Source organism: Balaenoptera musculus, chromosome 4 (genome assembly GCF_009873245.2).
Source record: "Balaenoptera musculus isolate JJ_BM4_2016_0621 chromosome 4, mBalMus1.pri.v3, whole genome shotgun sequence".
Classification (NCBI taxonomy): domain Eukaryota; kingdom Metazoa; phylum Chordata; class Mammalia; order Artiodactyla; family Balaenopteridae; genus Balaenoptera; species Balaenoptera musculus.
In genome coordinates this window covers 12,505,828-12,520,013 of record NC_045788.1, presented here as the reverse complement: position 1 = coordinate 12,520,013, position 14,186 = coordinate 12,505,828, and the positions used below count along the sequence as shown (strand labels likewise).

General features: G+C 38.8%; 1 protein-coding gene and 1 pseudogene across 2 annotated transcripts in view; one reads left to right on the top strand and one right to left on the bottom strand.

The window, feature by feature from the left end:
• The window catches only part of MRPL3 (mitochondrial ribosomal protein L3), a 42,431-nt gene extending 38,700 nt beyond the window's left edge, over nt 1-3,731 (top strand). The window contains exon 11 of one of the 2 annotated variants that reach the window (XR_005019713.1): nt 3,242-3,370. Coding sequence is in view for 1 of the 2 variants with exons in the window: in XM_036850733.1 (XP_036706628.1) it covers nt 3,242-3,394 (153 nt within the window). In the remaining variant the exon portion in view is untranslated. Of the gene's footprint in view, nt 1-3,241 lie in introns of both variants that reach the window. The other variant, XM_036850733.1, reaches the window with a different exon arrangement.
• A 3,638-nt stretch (nt 3,732-7,369) lies between these two features.
• Nucleotides 7,370-12,978, bottom strand: LOC118894496 (annotated as a pseudogene).
• Between the last annotated feature and the right edge of the window lie 1,208 nt (nt 12,979-14,186).

The window sequence follows — 14,186 nt, the reverse complement described above, 5'->3', positions numbered from 1 at the left end:
AAACTACTAGAGCTCATCAGTGAATTCTGTAAAGTTGCAGGGTACAAATTAATATATAGAAGTCTGTTGCACTTCTATACACTAACAACAAAAATCAAAAAGTAAAATTAAGGAAACAATCCCATTTACAATCACATCAAAAAGAATAAAATACTTAGGAACAAACCTACCTAAGGAGGCAAAAAACCTGTACTCTGAACATTATGAGATGCTGATGAAGGAAATTAAAGAAGACACAAGCAGATGGAAAGATATACGATGTTCTTGGATTGGAAGAATCAATATTGTTAGAATGACCATACTATCCAAGGCAATCTATAGATTCAGTGCATTTCCTATCAAATTTCCAATGGCATTTTTCACAGAAGTAGAACAAGAAATTTTAAAATTTGTATGGAAACACAAAAGACCCCGAACAGCCAAAGCAATCATGAGAAGGAAGAATGGAGCTGGAGGAATCAGGCTCCCTGACTACAAAGCTACAGTAAGCAAAACAGTATGGTACTGGCACAAAAACAGACATATAGATCAATGGAACTAGATAGAAATCCCCAAAATAAAGCCATGCACATATGGTCAGTCTACATCAAAGGAGGCAAGAATATACAATGGAGAAAAGGCAGTCTTTTCAATAAGTAGTGCTGGTAAAACTGGACAGCTGTGTGTACAAGATTAGAACATTCTCTAGCACCAAATACAAAAATAAATTCAAACTGGATTAAAGACCTAAATATAAGACCAGATACTATAAAACTCCTAGAGGAAAACAGGCAGAACACTCTTTGACATAAATTGCAGCAATAACTTTTTTGATCCTAGAGTAATGGAAATAAAAATAAACAAATGGGATCTAATTAAACTTAAAAGCTTTTGCACAGAAAAGGAAACCATAAAATGGAAAGACAACCTGCAGGATGGGAGAAAATATTTGCAAAACGATGCTACCAACAAGAGATTAATTTTCAAATGTACAAACAGCTCATACAGCTCAATATCAAAAAAAACAAACAACCTAATCAATAAATGGGCAAAAGACATTGACTGTCTAAGTAGACATTTCTCTGAAGAAGACATACAGGTGGCCAAAAGGCATATGAAAAATAATGCCCAACATCGCTAATTAGTAGGGAAATGCAAATCAAAAAAAACTATAATGAGGTATCACCTCACACCAGTCAGAATGGCCATCATCAAAATGTCTACCAATACTAAATGCTGGAGAAGGTGTGGAGAAAAGGGAACCCTCCTACACTGTTGGTGGGAATGTGAATTGGTGCAGCTACTATGGAAAACAGTATGGAGATTTTTTTTAACTAAAAGCCGAGTTACCATATGGTCTAGCAATCCCACTCCTGGGTATATATCTAGAGGAAACGATAATTTAAAAAGATACATGCACCCCAGTGTTCATCGCAGCCCTATTTACAGTAGCCAAGAGATAGAAACAACCTAAATGTCCATCAACAGAGGAATGGATAAAGAAGCCATGGTACGTTTATACAATGAAATATTACTCAGCCATAAAAAAAGAAAATAATGCCATTTGCAGCAACATGGATGGACCTAGAGATTATCATATTAAGTGAAGAAAGCCAGACAAAAGACAAATATTATACAATATCGCTTATATGTGGAATCTAAAAAATGATACAAATGAACTTATTTACAAAACAGAAATAGACTCACAAACATAGAAAACAAACTTATGGTTACCAAAGGGGAAAGGGGTGACGGAGGGATAAATTAGGACTTTGGGATTAGCAGATACAACGTACTATATATAAAACAGATAACCAACAAGGATCTACTGTATAGCAAAGGGAACTATACTCAATATCTTGTGATAACCTATAATGGGAAAGAATATGAAAATATGTATATATGTATAAGGGAATCACCTTGCTGTTTCTTGGGTATAATAGATCTATAAAAATTTGAAAGTACTTGAGAATTCACCGTTTAGGCATCTATAACTAAATTTTCACAATTATCAAATTTGCACAGAAAGTTTTGTTGTTCGTTTTGTTGTTTATCTGCTTGAGTTTTATTTTCATTTACAAATTCTGAGACAATTTAATTGGTAAGAATTTGACTTTTTTTTCCCAAGTTAAAGTTCAACTCAAGATTAGTGGATTGGAAAAAAAAGTTAAACAAGTGTATTTTCTTCTGGGCAACTTACTGATAATTTCTTGGAACAATTTAATGAGAGAAATTAATATAGGTGTTTTTCTGTACTTAGCTATTCCTAGCAGCTGTGTACTTACTTCAACCATATTATTCATTTCTTATTGCCAAAATGAGTATGCCTTATTTTAATCTGTTTGTGTAATTACGTGTAATTGTTTTTTTTACTTCTCTCTGAATGAAGGCTGTAGAATGAGTCAGAAGCTTTAAAGAACCTAATGTTTTCCAAAAATATAACCCGACATTTTAGATCATATCGATATCTGTACTATTCCTCAGTTAATGAATTTACAAATGTAATTAGAATATTTTTAGAATATAAAGAGCTAATACAGCTGTTTTCAAGACTTCTGGGTTTATTATTGTTTCTGCTAAATACTATTCTGTCCTTAGCTTCTCAAAGAGAACATTACTTGTTAAATATAAGCTAATTTCCTTAACAAAACTTGATATTTTGGGTTATGTGCTCTTAGAATTAAGACTAACAAAAGTACTAGGTAAATTTTATATTTTTTAACCCGAGCTCAAGAAATTTATGGTAGAATATAGAATAATAAAAATACATGATATGAGTAGATAATAAAATCAGTAATTGAGAAGTAGATAGTAATACCTTTTAGGTATATAGTTTATGTCAGTTCTTTATATTTGAAAAATCAATTTGGGTATAATTGATATTTATGTAGTAATTGTAGAATATAATTTATTCTGTTGGGCAGTTCTGTTTATGGATAAAATATAATCAGAGTAATTTTATTCTCATGAGGTAGCTGATTAACTTGAGGAAGGTTATATTTCTGTCATTGGATTAGTTAAGTTTATTGGAATAAAAATACATATATAAAGTAAAAGGAACTCAGTGTATAATAGCTGTGTTATTCACATTAGAAAATGAAGGAACAAAAAACAAAGAAAAAGGAAATGTAGGAAGAGCTATTCTTTGATTATGAATGAGACTATAAGCAAATAAGTAAATAAAGTAATAAGTAAACCAGACTATCTTTAAATAACTTAATTGGTATCACTTATTAATAAGATCTTTGCTTCCTCCCCCCAGATCAAAGATTCTAAATTGCCTGCATATAAGGATTTCTGTAAAAATCTACCATTCCCAACATATTTCCCTGATGGAGATGAAGAGGAGCTACCAGAAGATTTGTTTGATGAAGATGTGTGTCATCCTGGGGCGCCTTCTATTACGTTTGCCTGACCTCATTGGACATGACAGACTCCCACATGTCCTGTGAATTCTGATGAGCCAGAACAATAATATAACCAGGAATTATGTTTTCTTTTCTTAGTAACAACATACCACAGTGGTTATCTTTGTCAAGGGCATAAATTTATCCCTCATCCTCCAACTGAATTTCATTTAAAAAATTACCACATTAAGCAAATCAGTTAAGTAGATTGAATATGCCAAATTTAGATGGACCAGCAGTTTGCATATTAGTAAAATCTTTGTAATTTGTGGGCTTTGTTCTTTTTTTTACTATGTATTTCTCAAGTTATCTTAAATGTTTATAAATTTAGCTTCTTTTACTAAAGATTTGTCTGTCTTTGTGAAAGAGTGGTTGTGGAACAGTGTCAAATCATATGGGGACTATGGTGTTACCTATTTAGGTAAAAGAAACCATTTCCTGAGTCCTAAAAAGAAAACGGAATTGAGATTTTTATCTAGATTATAGAAATGTTTATGTCATAGTTAAAGGCCTGACACAATAAGATCATAAATTATGGGTCTTATTTACACTTCTTTTGGGAGGTATAGTTATTTTTTAGTTAGATCACTCAACTATAAGACAGGTGTAATTATTTTTCCTTTTTTTTCAGCCGTGCCCTGCAGCATGCGGGATCTTAGTTCCCTGACCAGAGATCCAATCTGCCCCCAACAGTGGAAGCTCAGAGTCTTAACCACTGGACCACTGGGGAAGTCCTGTAATTATTTTTCCTTGATGCCTTCCAAAAGGGATTTGAAATGGCCTGGGTGTACATTCAACAAACTTTTTTTTTTTTAATTAATTTATTTATTTTTGGCCGCATTGGGTCTGCGTTGTGGCATGCGGGCTTTCTCTGGTTGCAGCGAGCGGGGGCTACTCTTTGTTGTGGTGAGCGGGCTTCTCATTGCTGTGGCTTCTCTTGTTGAGGAGAACGGGCTCTAGGTGAGCAGGCTTCAGTAGTTTGGCATGCGGGCTCTAGAGTGCAGGCTTAGTAATTGCGGTACATGGGCTTAGTTGCTCCGCGGCATGTGGGATCTTCCCGGACCAGGGCTCGAACCCGTGTCTCCTGCAGTGGCAGGCAGATTCTTACCCACTGCGCCACCAGGGAAGTCCCTCAACAAACTTATTAATCACTTATTACTCATGTTAATTAAATGAGTTAAATGTTAATAGCTCCTGGGTTTCTCTTCATTGTATGGAATGAAAATGTTTACTAATGGCTACTTATAACAGATAATTAAGCTTAAAAATGTTAAGTATGAGCAGGCCTCATTTAACTACTGGATTTCCTCTGGACCAGATTCCTGAGGATCCACAGAGTCTAACTTTTTAAACTCCAGGTATCTTCTGAGACTTGATTCACATGGCCACCCAAGAGACTTAATAACCACAGTGTTAGACCTTTTAATAACAAATCCATTAGTTATCAGGGAATCACACGAAAATCTAACAGTATTTTCCTTCCCACATTGCATTTCTCATTCTTAATTTTAAATCCATCTGTAGCCACATCTCTTTTAAAGTTTTCATTTATACTTCATCTCTTTTCATTAAAGACTTGTGACTTTAATGGTTCTGGTGACTGAATACAGCATCAATATGCAAACATATAATAGCAATATTTAATTGGGAAATTCTGTGGGAGGAAAGTGGATACCATCCACAACAGCAATTTTTTAAAAGGTTACTGAGGAAAAAAAGCCTGACATATTATATTCTAGAAGGTCTTATTGGAGAAGATAAGATGTTATTGAAGGACATAAAAGATAACCAAGATAGTCCTTTCCATTTTTTAAGTTATGAATGAAAAGACTTAATATTGTAAAGAATTCAACTCAATCATATTTTCAAAATCTCAACAGGACTTACCATAGAACTGTTGAAACTGATTCTAAAATTGATATGAATGTGTAAATTCAAGAATAACCAAAACTTAAAATGGTACCCATTGGTTAGGTTTGCCCCATACTATGATTAGGGACTATTTATGCATATTTAACTTTGAAATTCTGAATACTGTATGCATCAATTCTATTCCTTTAATTAGCTGCATTTGACCAAAAGATTTTAGTGAACTTATAGATATGTCAAGGTTGCTGATAAAGTTATGGGAAGCAGCTGTTACCTTGCAAAACAAATGAACAATTATTGCTGGGAGAACATAAACTCTTGTTTCTGAATAAGGTATTTGCAGAGGTTTGTATCAGGAGTCCCCAACCTCTTCTGAATGAAAAACTGTGTTTAATTTCCCAGAAGCCATTGATGGGGGGAATCATTACTCAGGAAGGATGCTTTACACAGTGCAGGAAAGGAATCATATCATCTGAAAGTAGCCAGATGACAGGAGAGCTAGGACATATGGTGTTTTGAAGAAGGCAGGGAGTCCTCTCCACTAGAGAGCCTGCCCCAGACCCATCACCATCTTCCTCTAGAGTTTGTGTTACCAAGTCCAAGCTCGTGCTGCTCACCCCACAACAGGCCAGTAAATCAAGAGACAAGCTGTTGGGACAAGGAAAGCCAGCAGACCAAGAAGATGGTGGACTCATATCCCAAAGAACCATCTTGTCTGAGTTAGAATTCAAATTTCTTATATAATAAAAGCAAAGGGAGTAAAGTCAAACATTTCCTGGTTCCAGCCAGCCTCCGGAGGGGATGTGTTAATTCACAGGTGGGCCTGGTCCAGATGTTTCCTGTGAGCTAAACAAAGGTATTTTAGCTTAATGCTCATTACCTGGGAGGCAGGGTTCCCAGAGATGGGAATTGCATATACTTTAAGCTTGCAGGCAACATCCCTTTAGTGATTAACTTGTAATAGAATACAAAGGTTCTTCCCTATTACAATTCCCCACTGCCAATGTCCATTCCACAGTCTTGAGGGGAAAGGGACAAAGACTGCTCTGGCTACCCCCTGCTAAACAGGGGCAATGAATATTCTTTAGAATCTTTAGGAGTAAAATCCTCTTTCCTTTTTTATCTACAACCATTTGAACCTGATGAAACTCCTTAGCACTTTGTTGTCTAATTTGTAATTGAACTTGGGGTTGGGGTTCGGTTCCAGTTCCCAATACATGTACTAAGTTCCTGTGCTGTTTATTTGGAAAAAATTAAATAGGTTGACCCCTCTCCAGCCATAATGAAATTACCATTTACTTCAGTTCAATAGGCAGACCTGTTGGAGTCAAACTCATGAACAGGGTTTAGTATAATGCCCAAAGTTTTAGCATAATTGGCAACTGCTAGCTCTTTCAGAGCATTTATAGATTCTCCTGCCTGGACAGACACCTAGAATGAACTACAATACAGTATTTCAAAGGGGCTTAATTTAAGCCTGCTTCTGAGAGCCACTAATCCATAGCAGGGCAACTGGCAAGGCCTTATCCGAAGTTAAATTAGTATTCATTTTCTCAGTTTTTCCTGTTGATTGTGGTCTCCAGGATTAATGTAGTTCCAATGCCTTAAACCAAATCAGGGGATAATTTCCTTTTAGGAGGGCTTTAACTGATTAAAAAGTACTGATTTTAATGAACTTATTTACAAAACAGAAGCACAGACTTAAAAAACCAAAGGGGAAAGGTTAGGGGGGGAGGGATAATTAGGAGTTTGGGATTATCATATACACACTACTATATATAAAATAGATAATCAACAAGGACCTACTGTATAGCACAGGGAACTCAGTATTCTATAATAACCTATATGGGAAAAGAATCTGAAAAAGAATATATGTAACTGAATCACTTTGCTGTACACCTGAAACTAACACAACATTGTAAATCAACTATACTCCAATACAAAATAAAATAATTTTTAAAGTACTGATTTTAAAAACTGGTAATTTTAAACTGTCACACACAAAACCAGTGGTGCACAAAACAGTGTCCTTTCCTTCTGAAGTTTATACAATTCATTGTTATCATTAATCAGTCTTTTTACAAAGAGTCCTGAGACCATTATTCCACCACTTATTAAGACTGGGGTGGCAGGTATTGGAGATTATATTCATTTAGCCTCTGAGTTTTCTGGACGGACTTGGTGACCTTGCCAGCTCCAGCTGCCTTCTTTTTCACCACTTAATGACACAGCAACTGTCTTGTCTCATGTCATGAACAGTAAAACAACCCAGAGGAGGATAGAGAAACTCTCAACAGATATGGGCTTGCTAGGAACCGTATCAACAGCAGCAGCATCACCAGATCAAAAATTTGGTGCTAGGACTTCCCTGGTGACACAGTGGTTAAGAATCCACCTTCCAGTGCAGGGGACATGGGTTCAATCCCTGGTCTGGGAAGATCCCACTTGCCACAGAGCAACTAAGCCTGTGCACCACAACTCTTGAGCCCATACGCTGCAACTACTGAAGCCTGCATGCCTAGAGCCTGTGCTCTGCAACAAGAGAAGCCACCACAATGAGAAGCCTGTGCACTGCAATGAAGAGTAGCCCCCACTCGCCGCAACTAGAGAAAGCCTGCACGCAGCAACAAAGCCCCAATGCAGCCAAAATTTAAAAAATAACAATAAATATAAAATAAAAACGAACTTGGGCCCATCTTCCAGCTTTTTCCCAGAATAATGATCAGTCTCCAGCTCAGCAAACTTGCAAGCAGTGTGAGCTGTGTGACAATCCAGCACGGGTTCATATCTAGCACTGATTTGGCCTGGGTGGTTCAAGATAATCACTTGAGGTATGAAGCCAGCTGCTTCCATCGGTGGGTCATTTTTTCTGTCACCAGCCACATGGCCACAACGAACATCTTTGACAGACATGTTCTTGACATTGAAGCCCACATTGTCCCCAGAAAGGGCTTCACAAAAGCTTCATGGTACATTTCAAGAGACTTTACTTCAGTTGTAACATTGACTGGAGCAAAGGTGACCACCACGATAGGTTTGAAACAGTCTCCACTCAACCCACAGGGACAGTACCAATACCACCAATTTTGTAGACATCCTGGAGGGGCAGACTCAAAGACTAGTCACTTGGATGAGTTCCTGGCAGGATGCAATCCAGAGCAGCATGGTTCCACTGGCATTGCCATTTTTTGGGTGAATTTCCATCCCTTGAACCAAGGCATGTTAGCACTTGGCTCCAGCATGTTGTCACCATTCCAGCCAGAAACTGGCACCAATGCTCCTGCATTGGGGTTGTAGCCAATTTTCTTAATGTAAGTGCCTTCCTTAACAATTTACTCATATCTCTTCTGGCTGTAGGGTGGCTCAGTGGAATCCATTTAACAGCAACATTTAGTTGTTTCACACCAAGAGTGTAAGCCAGAAGGGCATGCTCATGGGTCTGCCCATTCTTGGAGATACCTGCTTCAAATCCACCAGCATCAACAGCAACAATGAGAACATCACGGTCGGCCTGGGATGTGCCTGGAATCATGTTTTTGATCAAGTTTCTGTGTCCTGAGGCATCAGTAATAGTCACGTAGTACTTATGGTCTCGAATTCCCACAGGGAGATATCGATGGTGGTACCACACTCATGTTCAGCTTTCAGTTTGTCCAAGACCCAGGCAATCCTCTTCAGAGACTTTTTCTGTCCAGGTGGGATTGCTTCCACCCACCCTGAAAAAAAGTGTCCACAAACACTAGCAGGTATCTGAAATTTCCTGCAGCTCAAGGCATTTGTGTCCAGTCGTTGGTGGCACAGATTCCTTTGTGTTGGGCCCCCATCTGGGAAGGTCCAACAGCAGTCTTTGGGTTGCTTTTAGAACGAATCATGCAATTCTGAGTGACTCGCTGGATGGTCTTCTATAGGTTAGGCCCCATTATATATTTTTGAATCCATTGTAAGGTGGCATCTCTCCTGTAATGGGTACTAATATGAATTTGCTGCAGCACAGGGTCCAAGATCACCTCAGGAATCAAAACAATTGTGCACTACATTTCCAGCCAGGCAAGGTGCAATCCAAGTGAAACCCCACTCCTCGACCCTCTCTTTGTCCTTTTCTGAAAATACTGGATGGTATTTTGACAAGTCAGTCTGTGGGAGAAGTGATCCTCTTGCCTCAGAGGATATTGCTTTAGGTTAGGTGTCCCAGCGTCCTTTTTTAAGGGGATGTCTATTGGCCATGTGTTTTTGGCCTTCCCTGGGGTGCTGTTAGCACACACTCTGGTCTTACCTTTCATAGACCTGGGGTTGGGGGGGGGGTTGGGAGGGGGAGGAGAGCTCTGTCTCCTGGGGTTTTCATGAGCACCATCTGTAGGCTTAAAGAGTGTTCACGTGGGACTCTGATGTCAAGCTGTTCTGAAGAAAAGGGTGAAAGCTCATTGTTCCTCCCCCAGTAGGGGCTTACCTCTCTTCCAGTTACTCCTCTTTCGGGAATCCAGTGCCAAAAAAAGTGGCATTTTGTTTTACATCTTCATTCTTCTGTTGCTGTTCCCTGTTGAACACTTTAAAAACAACATCTACCCATTGAGAAGGGTTCATTCCAAATGCACCATCTAATCTTCACAACTTTCTCCCAATATCTGAGACACTGTCCAAAAAAGATCAAATTTATCATTCTAATATTTTCAGGGGTCTCAGGATCTGCATTAGTATAATGTCTGTAGGCTTGATAAATCTTTTCCAAAAATTCAGAGGGATTTGTTTTTTTGCAGAATTTCTTGAATTTTGTTTGAACTATTTTGCTTTGGTTCCCCTTTTCAAAGCCCTGCCCAGATGCACTAATAAGTAGTATTATAATAAGGGCATTCCTCCCTCATCGGGGTCCCATTTTAGTTCAGCTGTGGGTGATGTCAAGTGGGCTCCAGTTGTAGAGGACCCTCCTTGTGAAGGAGGGTTGCAATCTTTCCAGTTCAAGAAGTCTGAGAAACGCAGCTGACTGATCATTTGCATTTAGTCCCCATATGAGGTAAAGGTGTAAGGGAAATTGCCCTGCCCTGGGAGGGGCCCAAACTGGGTGCCCTGTCAGGTCTTAGATGGCGGTACTAGACCAAATCCCTGTGCCCCAGGAACTAACACAGGATTTTCTAACTGATCACTATAAGGAGGGGCAGTTCTGAGCCCCAGTGTCAGGAATTGGGGTTGGATAGGAACGGAAAGTGGTGGAAGGGGTGGATATATTGGCATAACAGCTGGAGGAGTTAAGGTTTTTTATCTTCCCCCCAGAATTAGACTTTTTAAATTGAAGTATAATAGATTTTTTTAAAATTGTATTTATTTATTTATTTGGCTGCTTTGGGTCTTCATCGCTGCGCACAGGCTTTTCTCTTGTTGCGGAGAGCAGGGACAACTCTTCATTGTGGTGTGTGGGCTTCTCATTGCAGTGGCTTCTCTTGTTGCAGAGCACGGGGTCTAGTCGCACAGGCTTCAGTAGTTGTGGCTCGCGGGCTCTAGAGTGCAGGCTCAGTAGTTGTGGCGCACAGGCTTAGTTGCTCCGTGGCATGTGGGATCGTCCCAGACCAGGGCTTGAACCCGTGTCCCCTGCATTGGCAGGCGGATTCTTAACCACTGCACCACCAGGGAAGTCTGAAATATAGTTGATTTACAGTGTTTTGTTACTTTCAGGTGTACAGCAAAGTGATTCAGTTATAGTGTATATACATATATATATTCTTTTTCAGATTCTTTTCTCTTATAGGTTATTAGAAAATATTGAGTATACTACCCTGTGCTATACAGTAGGACCTTGTTGTTTATCTATTTTGTATATAGTAATGTGTATATGTTAATCCCAAACTCCTAATGTATCCCTCCTCCTCCTTTCCCTTTTGGTGACCATAAGTTTGTTTTCTATGTCTGTGGGTCTATTTCTGTTTTGAATATAAGTTCATTTGTATCATTTCTTCTTGGATTCCACATATAAGTGATATCATATGATATTTGTCTTTCCCTGACTTACTTCACTTAGTATGATAATCTCTAGGTCCATCCATGGTGCTGCAAATGGTGCTGCAATCCCACTCCTCAGCATATATCTGGACAAAACTCTAATTCAAAAAGATACATGCACCCCAATGTTCACTGCAGCACTATTTACAATAGCCAAGACATGGAAGCAACCTAAGCGTCCATTGACAGGTGAATGGATAAAGATGTGGTATACACACACACACACACACACACACACACACACACACACACACACAGAGTAGAATATTACTCAGCCATAAAAAAGAATGGAGGAGTTAAGATTTGAAGCAACATATTCTCACTCTCATTCTCTTCCTTTTCTTATTTTCCTTGATGTAATAGTGCAAATGCTTGCTCATAAAGGATTTCATCATTCTTCCCTGCTTCTTCACAGAATAGCCATAAATAGTAATTGATGATCTCTAACCTTTAAAGGATGACTTTTTGCCTTGGCATCAACCAAACAGGGAGAATTCTGGGCTGAGGGTTTTGGTGATTTTAGGAACCAAGTGGAATCTTTCTCTTCTCCCTAGGAATGTCCCACAGACATGCCTTTCCCCCCCGTCCCATTCCTTTTCTCCATTTGACATCAGTAAAAGTTTTAAATATCACAAAATTGATTTGACTGTAAATGAAGAAACAATACCAAACAAAATGAAGTGAAAAACTCAGAGGACAAACAGTAAATCCTAAATAAACCCTCAAGTTTGGTCTTGGAGTTTTACATATACAATGACACAGGAGACCATAAATGATGTAATTAACACAACAAGGGTAGCAGTGCATGGTGCACAAGGTCCCAAGATAACCCTGCCTAAACCCCCTGTGGAGATCCAGACAGGTACAGTGGCCACACATTTTTACAGTAAAATATCATCTTCTCACTCATGGGTTCATGGCTGTAATCAGATCACTTATCCAAAACCTACCTCAGAGGACTTACTATAAGGGATATTTAAAACATTTCCCATTTTTAAAGATATAAATTCTAGACAAAACACAAATGGCACATATAAATGCTAGCATCCAAAGAAGCAAACAAACCAGTTCACAAATCGAGTAAAAGTCCAACAACTCTTTTCTCTCTCTAACAGGGTACCCTAAACAAAGGTATTTTAGCTTAATGCTCATTACCTGGGAGGCAGGGTTCCCAAAGATGAGCCATTATGTATAATTTAAGCTTATAGGCAACATCCCTTTAGTGATTAACTTGTAATACAATACAAAAGTTCTTTCCCATTACATCTGCAGATGGACTGTGTGTCTGCATTTGAGTTTGAAGGAGAAATTTTCTGATCACCTTTTAGGATCACAAGTGTGAGCCCTGTCACTTAGAGCCAGACAGGGAGCAGAGGATCCACTTCACCCCCACTCCCCACCACCAGCACCTTGTACAGCTCCCTATTTTTGAAGAGGATCAGGACCCCGTTCCCGCAAACTTTTTCAGTGGCCCAGAAGAAGTGACCTGAGTTCTACTGAGCCAGGTGGGAAAGGAGGATGCCTTCTCTACGCTTACAGGGTACAAAAGCCAAAGTCTGCCTGGTCCAACAGACACTAAGCAAAACACCTGTGATTTGCTAAGAATCTTAGGTCACTTTCTGGCTCCAGCTCTTGTCATCAAATATTCAACTCGAGGAAAATGGAACTCTGCCTACTATGGATAAGCAGTACATGGTCTGGACATGGGTCACTCACCTTTCTGTTTGGAGCCCATGCAATACTAGTGGCTTACTCTTGAGCTGTGTTGGCAGATGGAAAGGCATGGAGTTCAAATGGGCTTAAACTTGATCCACTGTTTTAGATTTTGTCTTGAAATGAGGAAATTTTTGTAACCATACTTCATTCAGTTTAGACATTTCTTCCAGTCTTAGTTGGTATTAGCTATTAGTTATAAAATAGGTAAATACTGGGCCTCATATAAATTCTGTAGGCCTCAGTAAGGCCAACTGGTCAAGACATACCTTCTTTAGCACTATTCACAATAGGCAAGATATGGAAACAACCTAAATATCCATCAACAGATGAATGGATAAAGAAGATGTTTTATACACACACACACACACACACACACACACACACACACAATGGAATATTACTCAGCCATAAAAAAGAATGAAATAATGCCATTTGCAGCAACATGGATGGACCTAGAGATTATCATACTAAGTGAAGTAAGTCAGGCAGAAAAACAAATATCACATGATATCACTTATATGTGGAATCTAAAATATAACACAAACGAACTTATCTATGAAACATAAACAGACTCACAGACATAGAGAACAGACTGTGGTTGCCAAGGGGGAGGAGCGGCACGGGAGGGCTGGATTGGGAGTTTGGGATTAGCAGATGCGAACTAGTATATACAGAATGGTTAAAAAACAAGGTCCTACAGTATAGCACAAGGAACTACATTCATTATCCTGTGATAAACCATAATGGAAAAGAGTATATATATCTGAATCACATTTCTGTACAGCAGAAACTAACACAACATTGTAAATCAACTATACAATAAAATACACTTTAAAAAAAAATGCCCATTAGTGCCCACATTGGCTGAAGGTCACTGCTTTGGAAGTTCCCCCTGCTCTTGCAGGAAGTATGGCAGGAGAATGGGTTGGTGGTGCTTATCTTGCTTCTATAAATTGTTCCATAATGGGCACACATGAGAAGGGAATGGAATGAGCATATTGAAGATTTTGTTTTTCCTTCTATTCATTTGACCTTATTCTTTCCTCTCATCTGGCTTCCCCTCTGCGTCCTGCTGACCAGCATAGTGGCCGGCAGGTGACAGGCAGAACCTCCAGAAGGCTTATTTGGTAAGTGAATGAAATGAACATACTGAACATACTGGAACATCTTCTTTTTTTTTTTTTTTTTTCTGTCTTTCAGTTTCCTTGGTTACTCTATTTACCTTTC